Source organism: Arachis hypogaea, chromosome 7 (assembly GCF_003086295.3).
Source record: "Arachis hypogaea cultivar Tifrunner chromosome 7, arahy.Tifrunner.gnm2.J5K5, whole genome shotgun sequence".
NCBI classification, from domain to species: Eukaryota; Viridiplantae; Streptophyta; class Magnoliopsida; order Fabales; family Fabaceae; genus Arachis; species Arachis hypogaea.
In genome coordinates, this window is record NC_092042.1 from 37,261,853 (window position 1) to 37,273,543 (window position 11,691).

General features: G+C 32.7%; 1 protein-coding gene across 1 annotated transcript; it reads right to left on the bottom strand.

Annotated features, from left to right (window-relative positions):
• Window positions 1-356: 356 nt before the first annotated feature.
• On the bottom strand, window positions 357-10,640 carry LOC112702946 (uncharacterized). The gene is made up of 11 exons (XM_025754186.3): window positions 10,238-10,640; window positions 9,844-9,905; window positions 8,758-8,897; window positions 7,960-8,018; window positions 5,761-5,784; window positions 4,479-4,561; window positions 4,255-4,319; window positions 4,078-4,127; window positions 1,921-2,022; window positions 1,731-1,790; window positions 357-848 (listed from the first exon to the last, which is right to left on the bottom strand). Exons 1-11 carry the CDS (start codon window positions 10,238-10,240, stop codon window positions 714-716), a joined length of 783 nt encoding a protein of 260 aa, XP_025609971.1. The 5' UTR covers window positions 10,241-10,640; the 3' UTR covers window positions 357-713.
• Window positions 10,641-11,691: the final 1,051 nt, after the last annotated feature.

An 11,691-nucleotide genomic window follows, 5' to 3' on the forward strand; every position in this document is an offset into this window, starting at 1 on the left:
ATCACTACTTATCAAACTATAAATTTTTTATTTTTTATTTTTTATTTTTTAAACAAAGTACACCAATTTTCGTGCTTGATAATTTGCTAGTTATAATAAAATCTTAATAAAATTTTGCTAAATTAAAAGTGTATATATTAATTAAATAAAATATAATATCATTAGATTAGGTGATATAATTTGTGTTACCTGTGGCGTTAAATTGGAATAGCAAGTCTCTACATATTTCTAAGTCATAAACATTAGAAGACATAGACCGCCTATCTTCCCCACCGCCTATCTTCCCCACCCAAAAGGGATGCTTTAACGACTTGCTGCGCATATCTTACAAGATGATGAAAAACAGAACCGAAACATGAACAATCAGAGTCAGAAATCTTTTATCTAACAAGACATTGTACAATAATTATTAGCATTGGAAAGGACAAGAAACTGTTGACACCAGGGATCATCAGTAGAATCCCCTGTTCAATTCCACAACTTCTCAAGGAAATTCATATATACCCATATGAACAATCCCACAAGTAAATGATGCTACTATACTTGTCAGCAAGAATGAGTTTATGCTAAGCAGCCATGTCCTCTTCTGGTAGAATTTCTCAGATTAAATCCCCCTTAAGTGATAGAGGAGTTCAATCACATGATAGCACAACCCATATCACAAGGGAGACAAAGATCAAGTTCGCTTTATAGCAGTTGTTTGGCGAATTGCATCATCGTTTTAAACTAGAGTCACTGAATTGACCATTTTGAATAATCCCATTCTCATTCAGATACTCCACAAATTCATCAATGAGATAAGGCCAAGCACCTTCAGCATCATAATCAGTTAAATTCGGGCCAACAGTCTGCAAATACCCCAAAGAAGAAAAACAATAAATAGAGGAGGTTGTTTGATTCAGAGGCCAACAATATATCATAAAAGACAAGTATGAAGAATTCCACCTGATTTGGTATTTAAAAATGAAGTAAAGACAAAAGCAAAAGCAAGAATATTTCCTTTTTTTAAAAAAACAAAAATACAAAAAAAAAACTGTCTAGATCCATAGGGGAACCTATTTGTAAGAAGGTACAAATTGACAGTACATAATAATGCCATCACCCAATTCACAATCATTGAACACCAAAATCAGCATACATGATACATGTATGTTTTAGTTCTCTATAAGGAGGACTGCCGCATTCTGAAGGAAGGAATGTAACGATAAGATTAAAAAGATCCCTTCCGATAATAAAAGAAGGATCAATCAAGTTCAACATTTTTCTTTTATTAGAAGTAGGAATATTTCTCTTAATTAAACTGAAGATCAGTAGGAAAAAAATGATCAACAGAATAAAAGAATAATATTTCACATGACAAAATTTCATGCACAGAAACTAATACATTAACCATTGATGCAGACTTCCGATTTATATGTTTTGTTTCAAGGCATTTTTATCTTGTCAGTTAGAGAGTATATCTTTTTGTTTCCATGGGAGTAATCCTAGTCCGTTTATTCCTAGTTAGCTGTTTAAAGAGGTGTCATAACTTCACTACAACCCTATTAACGAAAAGGAGCTTTGATTGAAATAACCCATTAACGCTGGTTCATTTCTCCAAGGATGAAAACCGCAATGGTTTGGAAAGTACTTTATCAATACCACCTTTGCAAGACATTCAGACACAAAGAATATAAGAAGTAAGATGGTGAGAGGAAGACCCATTGACCTCTATTCTAATAAATGTGTACCTTTGCAAACTCCAAAAGCTGGGACCATGTGTCCCTGGAGATTGCTTTGTTATGGCGAGCCTGAAGAAGCAACATAAGGATTACCAAATATATAAGTAAAACAAGAAACATCAGGAGGTATTGACCTCCCTCTCAAAGCCAAGATCATTAAGCCGAGAACAACCCCAAGTGAAAATATTTAACTTATTACCTGCAAGAATTGGCACCAGTGATCAACCAGTGGCCACTGCCTTTCAGCAAATAATAATTGCCACATTCCAATAGCCGTATCCAGTGCCAGAGATTTTTGACCCTGCAAAAGTAATTTGACATACATAAACATAAATATAAAATATACAAAGCAACAATATTACTTTTGCATGATGAATAACATATTCAAAATTAAAAACAATAGAGCAGTGCTAGCATTCACAAATTTTTATACCAACCCAAGATATACAAGTTCATCATAGTTTTAAATTCTTATGCATACAAATGCATGCAAAGACAAATTAGAGCATCCAATCATTTACTGGATGCAAAACACTTTGTTGTTCCCTTGCTATGTGAAAACTGAGCCTTGTAACTTGCAGCACCAAAATTCATGGGCATATTCTTCAATGAGGAATCTGAGGGACCTTGATTCCCCAAGGTCAAAGGTATTAATATTTTAAAACACAAGAATATCCAAAATAATAAATACTTTGTAGTTAATATAATTTTGGACACCAAAGAAAGGATGTAAAGCAACTCTGGAGCCTCTTTTTGATATGCAAAAATTGGAGAGCTTTGCTCTTTTGCATTGTTTTGTTTAACCTTTTTTTTAATTGAGTATATCCAATCTCCACGTGAGATGACTCCCTTTGTGCTAATAATATTACTTTTATTTTATATTTTTTTGAGTAAAATATCGTTTTTGTCCCCAAAGTTTGAGGTAAGTCTCAAAGTTGTCCCTAACGTTTCAATCGTCCTATTTAAGTCCCTAACGTTTCAAAACTACTCAATGTTGTCCTGCCGTTAGAGATCCGTTAACAGAATTGATAGCGGGACAAAATTGAGACGATTTTGAAATGTTAGGAACTTAAATAGGACGAAAACGTTGGGGACAAAAATGATACATAGAAATAAATTTTAATTTTATCCTTCAATAATATCAATTTTTTACTATACATAGTATTCATTTATTTTTTAATCACATTTAAGTAAATTACACTTAATCATATTACTTTCATTTTAAATAAATTAATTTTTTTTATAATTTTACTCTTAAGGATTTTTAGTTATCATGAAATGTTTGTAGAATGACTAGTATATAAACTTGCATAAAAGAAAAAAATAATATATATACAATAAAATATAAATTATACCTTTTGTCTCTAATGTATCAAAATTTTTTAAAATTATAAAAAAAATAAATTTATTTAAAATAAAAATAATGTGATTAAGGGTAATTTATTTAGATGTAATTAAAAAACAATTGAATACTAGGTACAGTAAAAAATTAATATTATTGAAAGATAAATTAAATTAAAATTTATTTTTATGTATCGTTTTTGTCCCTAACGTTTTCGTCCTATTTAAGTCCCTAACGTTTCAAAATCGTCTCAATTTTGTCCCGCCGTCAATTCTATTAACGGATCCCTAATGGCAGAACAACATTGAGTCAATTTTGAAACGTTAGGGGCTTAGATAAGACGATTGAAACGTTAGGGACAACTTTAAAACTTATCCCGAACGTTGGGGACAAAAACGATATTTTACTCTATTTTTTTAAGAAGAAAATAATTCTGGGGCATCCATAATATGTCAAACACCCAAAAGACGAATTTGATAGGTCATCGTCACTAATAATAAATTTACACCATACAATATAACAAGGATCGGAAAAACAGAGTCACCAAATATTGAAAGTTAACAATGCTCATAAATCATAATACTAAAGATAAATTTGGTCAGCTCAAGCAGGACATTTGAAGATTGAAAAAAAGAACACGCATGGTTTTATTAGCAATGCAATAGCCACACAAGAATCCTGAAACTCGAGCAGAAACAAGAACTGGGAAGCGGGAAAAGTTGATGTCTACAATTGAATACAAGAAAATGAATATAAGAATATGATGGTGTTTATTTATAGCTTTTAATGTTAGTAATTAATGATATAAAATAGTTATCATTTAAAATTAGCTTCCTAGGATCTACATGCTCCATTGAGAATAGGTTATTGAGTCTTAAACATGAACTAGAAGATTAAACAAGGACCGAATGCATTGCTTAAATTAGGGTATAGCCATATCATGTCATATTGCCATCAAAATCAATTAAGCTACACAATAGGGGAAGAATAGACCAACAAGACACCAAAACATACCTTCTCCTTTGCCCAGTTAAAAGCAAAATTATATATCTCACGAAACTTCTCTGGAAAAAAAAAAAAGAGAATAACATTTCAGGAACCTTCTTCAATAATTACTGTAGATAATCTTTCATAAAAAATGAAATATAAATCAAAAGACTAAAATGGGGATGTGATCTGATTTGTCCATACGTTCATCTTTCAGCTCAGAACGCATATAGGGTATCTTTTCACGGAACTTCTCCAGCGAATCAATCCTGCCATTATATCATAAACCATTCAACTAGGGTTTACTCATTCAACAACAGGTAGAACCATAGGAAATACATTAAGACATACTTCACCACCAATGCATTCATCAAACTCAAAATGGATCAGAATCATCTTCCTTTATTCAGAAGCTAATAAATACATACCCTAGGGATTGTAAGCCTTCAATAAACTCCTTCTTGGAAAATTCACACATGGTGCCAGCCTTCATGTGCCATGAAAGAACTAACTGAAAAAATGTCAACATGCCATGTTACCTGAAGCATGCCACATGCCTATTGGACTATTTCATTCACATACATTATCATTAAGCAAACTAGTTCCCAGCAGTAGCAGTAAACATACATAATTTCATGTTACAACAATACTTCATTTAACTTTACAAACATGACATTTTTATTTATAGATATTGAAAATTTCATCATATGAGATCAAATGATCATCAGTTTTTTGCACAATGAATAAAGAGTTAATCCTCTTTTCTTGCTTTCTCTCTGAGAGAGAGAGAGAGAGAGAGAGTGAGAGAGCTAGAGGCAGAGACAGAGAGAGAGAGAGGGAGAGGGTTGTAAACTGTGAAGAAGGACTTCATCTTGCTATGTTTAATATCCTTCATATATAACAAATAAAGTTTATATTTTCTCATTCTATGTCAAACTCTCGAGCAAAGCCACCATTTTTCTACAGTATCAATCTGAAGTATTTTTAACTGAAGGGTAAAGTATCATATTTTCTCCCCCCAAACGTTTAGGTTAAATATTGTCCCTAATTTTTTAGTCCTATCTATATCCCAAACATTTCAAAAGTAATTCAATTTTATCCACACTTTTAAACCCGACAAATACAGAGTATATATATCTTCTGAAACTCTAAACCCTTTTTTTTGTTGCAATCTAGTAGAAAAATACAGTCATTTACAGATATAGGAACTTGATGATGATATGGTTTGGGAAAGAAAACCATAATATCCTGGATCTTTTATGAACTAATTTCCTTTAGTTTTCTGTTTTTAGTTTTATTTTTTTTAACTCTCTTTTAAATCTATTCACAACGGTAATATTGTAAGAGTTTGTCACATACAACATTTACTTTATATGTTACCACCTTCATTAGTAACCTTTTATGGAGATAACAGTGGGATAAAAATGAGATATCTTGTTTGGGACACAGATGAGAAAAATGTTATAGATAACATTGATATTTATCCCAAACGTTTGAGACAACAATGACACTTTACCCTTAACTAAATGTGCAATCATTAAGTATATTTAACTATGATGATCACTGTTTCAAAAGTTTCTTGAATTAATTGATAGGATTACCGTTAGGAGAAAAGCGTAAATTCTTCTGACCTTTTTGTATATAAATAAAACACGCAATTATTGATGATCTATAAACAAAACAATGTTATTTTATAAGACACATTCATACCATTACAATATCTTGAGGATCCACCTGCACACAAAGAATATTCAAGCATCAATTTTTCTGAATGAATCATAACTGATGATAATCAAAACATAATAATTTTAAGCTGAAAATAATGGAGCTTTTTGAAGCTATATTAAAATCAGAAGTTAATTATCTCATAATTGTTATGGCTTACCAAATTGATCCTAAATATCAAATGTTACATTATATAATATAATAATATCTTGTTTTATAGATAAGGAAATTTAATGTAGAGAAGAATGTACAAAAAGTGGATGAGGATGAAGATGAGATATCATCACATAAATACACAAAATGGCTAGGAGCTAGCTGATTAGTCCGTGCAGTAGCAAATGTCACTCCCTTTGAATATGAACTACAGAAACTCTCTTAAGCAGATCATTTGCTGAGCACCAAAGGGGGAGGGATGCCAAAAAAAGGTAATCCTCCCAAATAAAATTGATAGCCAAAAATGAATTACTGAAAAAAAATTCTAAAATTCCTTTTGGACCAGTACACCAAATTACTGTAAAAAGAGCAGTCTGCTATAGAATCTTTCCTTCATTGCCAGTGTTTGAAATTGCAGTTACAGCGGCACTATAACGCTATGGCATGGCGGATTTCATCTCCTCCGCCATACAGTGGTCACGGTGACGAGTTTTTCACGGCGGGCAAAAATTGCGGCTGCAATTGCAGTGGCACCATGACATACCGCAATATAAATGAGGAATCTTCAAAAAAATGGAGGGTTACTTTGGTAATTTAGGAAACCCCAAATGCTACAACTCACCTTCGTCAGCCTCCTTTCTTCAGAAAATTGCTCTTCCTCTCTAACAATCTAAAAACTCTCTTCTGTCTCTCCCTCTGCTCTGGGCTGCACTACGGCCAGAAGAACCACCAGCGGCGCACCAGGCAGCACAGTCCAGCTCCAGTTCCTCCTCCGTCTTCTCTCTCTGCCACTCTCTTGCATTCTCTCTGCCTTCTGCCGAACCTGCTGCTCGTCGCCGCTGCAAGCCACAGGTTCTCTCTCTCTCTCTCTCTCTCTCTCTCTCTCTCTCTCTCTCTCTCTCTCTCTCTCTCTCTCTCTCTCTAGTTCGTAACTTAGTTTCTGTTCTGGTGTTCCTAGCCGTTGTTTTTTTCTTTCCCATTTCCCCTTTTATTTACATAGGCTCAGTGTTATGAAGTATAAACCTCTTTTTCCAATTTTTCCCCAATTTACACAGATTCAGTTCATTATGTCTACTTCAAGGCAATCCCCTAACTCTAGTGCCCGATTTTAGTTTTTAAGTTCTAAGCCTTATGTTTTATGGTGTTGCATGACTTGAAGTTATGTTTATTTGTTGAATTTGCTACTGCATTTGCTGAATTAATTGAATGCCTTATGAGTAGAAAATTACTTAAATTCATTAGATTTTATAATTTATTACATTTGCAATTTCTGTGCATGTGTTTTTGTGCATACATGTAACTTTTAGGTAATCCGCCACCGCCATTTCCCCCAATGTCATCCGCTATAATTTTATGGTGGATTTTTGGCTCAGCCATAAGCCGGCATCCGCAATCAAGTAAATAACAAATAAATGATAATATAAACACTCCTGTCATACTTTTTCAAGTAATTTTACCAGACATGACCAAAAAATGAATTTTACATAGAAAAAGCAACATTTTCCATATAATCCACATTATAAATTATCTTAAAACATTCAACTAAGGTATTCAGATATAAATTGATTTTCACATAATAAATCACATTAAAAAGTGATTATTAAAATAATACTATTCTCATAACTTTTCCAGAAACACCCTCAAGAGGGATGGCACCTATTGTTCCATGGTTTCTTTCTTCATATCTTTTTTGTGTTTTGGGTTACCTTGGCTATCACTTTTGTATCTATGTGAAGATGTCTTGTCCTCTCTTGTACATTTTCTTCTCTTTTGATAATTTTTCTTTCTGCTGTCAACACAGAAACTAAATAGAAGTATAACAACTTTTATTGCTACTTTATGTTTAAATGTTTTAGTCAGTTACTAAAGCCTTTAAATTCAACTATGCTCAGGTTCCAATAGAATTCTCTATACTTTCCAATAGTATTGTGTACATCCTTGACACAGCTTCAATAATAACACACGAGTGAACAAAAATAAAATACCATAAAAAAAGCAGCATGAACATAATTTGCATTCAGAAACAGCAACCTGGATATCATTGCAAAGGAGAGTGATACCATCCACCATAATCATATCGACATATGGATCTGTAAGGAAATTAGTGTAAACGATTAGAAAGCAGGCATTAGATAAAATGTATTAATAAATGGTAGTCACATCACTGCATAAAGAATATCTCAATAGTAAACAAGTAAAAACATCCCAGATTTGAGTTCATATAAGCATCTCATAGGAGGAAAATAGTCCTAACTAATATCTTTCACAAATTCACGTGAAGAAAGGAATTGAATTTCAAATCCATCAAATTTGGCAGATCCCTTACTCTGAAATGGAAGAAACTTCCATCAGGTTACACTTCCCTAGAAGACCAATTGCAATGAGAAAAACAACCAATGTTCACTACTATAGCATGCTAAAGGTTCATAATATAAAGAGCCGAATTACATGAAAGCGATTATGTCAAGAAAATGCCTTTTCATAATGATAAATAAATAAGGCCACATAAATTATACCATCTAAGGAATCCTTCATAATGACTTCAGCCAATTACATTGGGAAATTAGTTCTAATCCAGTGATGCTATTGCTGTATCTTAAAAAGCTTGAAAGTTTTGTTGGCAAGATATAATGAATTTGGGATGGGATGAGAAGCACCTGTAGCCTCTTAAGATATAGAGAATAGAGAATTCAATAATTCATATGATTTTATTTTTTCATTTTTCATCAGAACAATTTATAGTTCTGCTTATGTAGATGTCATAAGTCAATGCTTCTACGATTCTAAATGCAACCATAGTCTCTATTCTTTATCACCTTCATTTCTAACCTTTATATCTATTATACAGCTCCTCCAAGTGTCTAGAGTCCGTATAAGATGTTTTAAGCTGAGGCTGGCTGTAGAAATAATCAAATGCTCCTTCTAGATGCCAATCACTTGCCTTCAGAGACTGTAGCGCTATTTTCTCACTGAAAGTACATAAGTAAACTTTTAAATAGGGTCAAGCATGCAGGCAAGGTGCATTGGAAAAGCTAACAAGTGTCGTTACGGCACTTCTTAAGAAGGTTTTCTTTGAAAAAGTAAGTATTTGAAGTTTCCAATGACACATTAAATATATTAACAACTTCAAAACATTCTTCTCAGCATGTGCCAGACCCATGTCAGCGAAACACTTCTTATAAACACCAAAAATAACCCAACAAAGTAAAGTGGAATAATTTAGCTGAAGCAACAAACAAATTAAAAGCATGACTAAAGTAATTGCATCTGACGAAAAAAATATCTATAAAGAGAAAACAAATACCGACCCAAGGAGATCAAAAACTCCCCAATCAACATCATTAAGTAATTATTAATTCAAGAAGATTTGAAATTTTCCAAATCAAAATAATTTCGCAAAAAAAAAAATGCTTTCAAAAGCCTTGAGAAAACATTTAACGTAAAGGTACCTCATTGACTCATTCATTATTCACCCTCCTCCTCCACCACCCAAAACATAAATTAATAGAAACACAAATACGGATAGTAACAAGGTTAAATTACTCTTTTAGTCTCTATAATTTTCTCAACTTTGTAATTAGTTCCCTACATTTTAGAAGTTTTCAATTGAGTCTCTACACAACAGTTTTAAATTTATAATTAGATCCTTTTAAACAATAAACGTTACAAAAACATTTTTATCCATCTCACACCAATGGCGAATATATCTTAGCAAAACGTTTTTTGAACCACAAAAATGGAATTACAAATTTAAAACTGATGTAGGGACCTAGTAAAAAACTTTTGAAGTGTAGGTACTCAATTATAAATTTGGTGAAACTACCGAGACTACAGAATAGTTTAACCTAAACATAGTACTAAAAACAATATCTAGAAGTTTCTCATATAACAAACCATAGAAAACTATACTCTTACCTAGCTCCAGTTATTGCCATGAACTGCTGGAGTTTGTCACGGTGACCCCTCCCTAATTTGTGCTGTAGTAAGAAAACCAGAACGTAGTAATAATCAGTACGTATTATATTGGCTATCAAAATATATATTTAATAACTTCAAAGCAAAAGATTCCATGCAACACATGTGAATTTGAGTTTCATGATAACGCTTCATTGAGATCGAATCCATTGGAAGCTCAAAATCCAAACAGCAATCAACAATTGTCACACCCAAAAATACTAAAAGAAAAGTTCTAAACATATGAGAAGGAACAACCCCCCCCCCCCCGGGGGGGTGGGGATGAAAACGCAAGGATTTGAAAGCATGCAGCTGAAAATTGAGCTGAAGGGAATATCAAAGGAGAAGCAGTGACCATTTTGGAAGGTTGTAGAAGAAGGATAGAATCAGAGGGTTGATGAAGATCCTGTTACGGAAAAGGGGTGCAAGGGAAATTTAGGGTTTTCGATGCTGAATTGGGATTTTTTCTCCACCCAATATGTAAGAAGTGAGAACTGGGGAGAAGGGTGGTGACTAGTGAGTGAGGGAAAAATTGCGAACTGTGGGTTTTTGGTTTCTTCGGGTGACTGGAGTGGGACCCAACACTCTTGAGAACTTGTCTATTCTTGACAACTCGTATAGCAGTGGACGACTGGACGCTGCCCTTCTTCGCCTAAGATCGGTGCATTTGCTATGGACAAATGATCTATGCTATCCAAATACGGAACAGAACGCAACAAGAAACATACGAATATATGAATTTTAAATTTTTATAACCTACATAAATATTTTATATATATATATATATATAATATAAATTATTTTAAATTTTTTAATTATATAAAGTATTTTAAATGATACATCCTATTGAATTTAGAAAATAATAAATTTAATAATAATGACAAATATGTATTTTTAGTTAGATTAAAAGTCCAAATATTATTTGATACTTATCATTGTAGACCTAAGTCAATTTTTGTTTAAAAATCTCAAACGCCAGCAAAACAGCAAATATTATATGAAGCAGCATTGATGCTGCTGCTTCTGAAGCTATAACTAAAAATGACAAAGCAAATAAAAAAAAGTGGCTCAACTTTGATGAATATAAAATGGTTCATCAATTAAGTTTTGAAAAAAAAAAAGTGAAATCAATAGAAGCAAAGTGAAATAAAAAATTCTATATGGTTCAGAAACAAAAGAAGTATTATAATATTGTCATTTTTATATAAGTCAAATGGCTTGTTGAAATTATAATATTTCATTCGCTATCATTTGAAAAAGAAAAAGAAATTGGTGGATATTTTTGTCTGTTTCAAATCAAAGGCTAAAAATTAAACTTGAGGCCAAAAATTAAGATTAAGATTAAGGGTATTGATCTAGTAAGTACTTTAAAAGCATTATGACCATGTTGTTGCTGTTATCCTGTTATTCATCTCCTCAGTACCTCTGCGCCACTCTACTCTGATTTTCTGAATTTGATTATTTTTGGGATAAGAAAAAAAACTCACACTACAACAAAATAGCATTTGGCGACGGTTTTTTTAATGATTAGTGACGGTTTTAACTGTCACTAAATGGTTTTGCGACGGTTAAAAAAAGTGTCACAGATTTGAGCGTCGCCAGCTGACATAGTGACGGTTTTGGACCATTGTTGGTAAGGAGTGTCGCTAAATTGTTTGTGACGGTTTTTAAAATATAAAATCGTCACTAATTTGTAACACTTGTAAAGGTGTTTTTTATACTATATTTCACGACGTTTTGAAACTGTCGTTAAATTACTAAATTCTGTGACAGTTTTTTCTTATAGTTCATGACTATTTTAAACCGTCA

What these genes read in the sequence shown, in the direction of transcription:
- LOC112702946 (XM_025754186.3), bottom strand. An exon ending in TCCTTTGCAATGATATCCAG is followed by an intron (nt 5,785 to 7,959) that starts GTTGCTGTTTCT and finishes CTTTGTGTGCAG; the next exon opens with GTGGATCCTCAAGATATTGT. An exon ending in ATCCTCAAGATATTGTAATG is followed by an intron (nt 4,562 to 5,760) that starts GTATGAATGTGT and finishes ACATTTTTTCAG; the next exon opens with TTAGTTCTTTCATGGCACAT.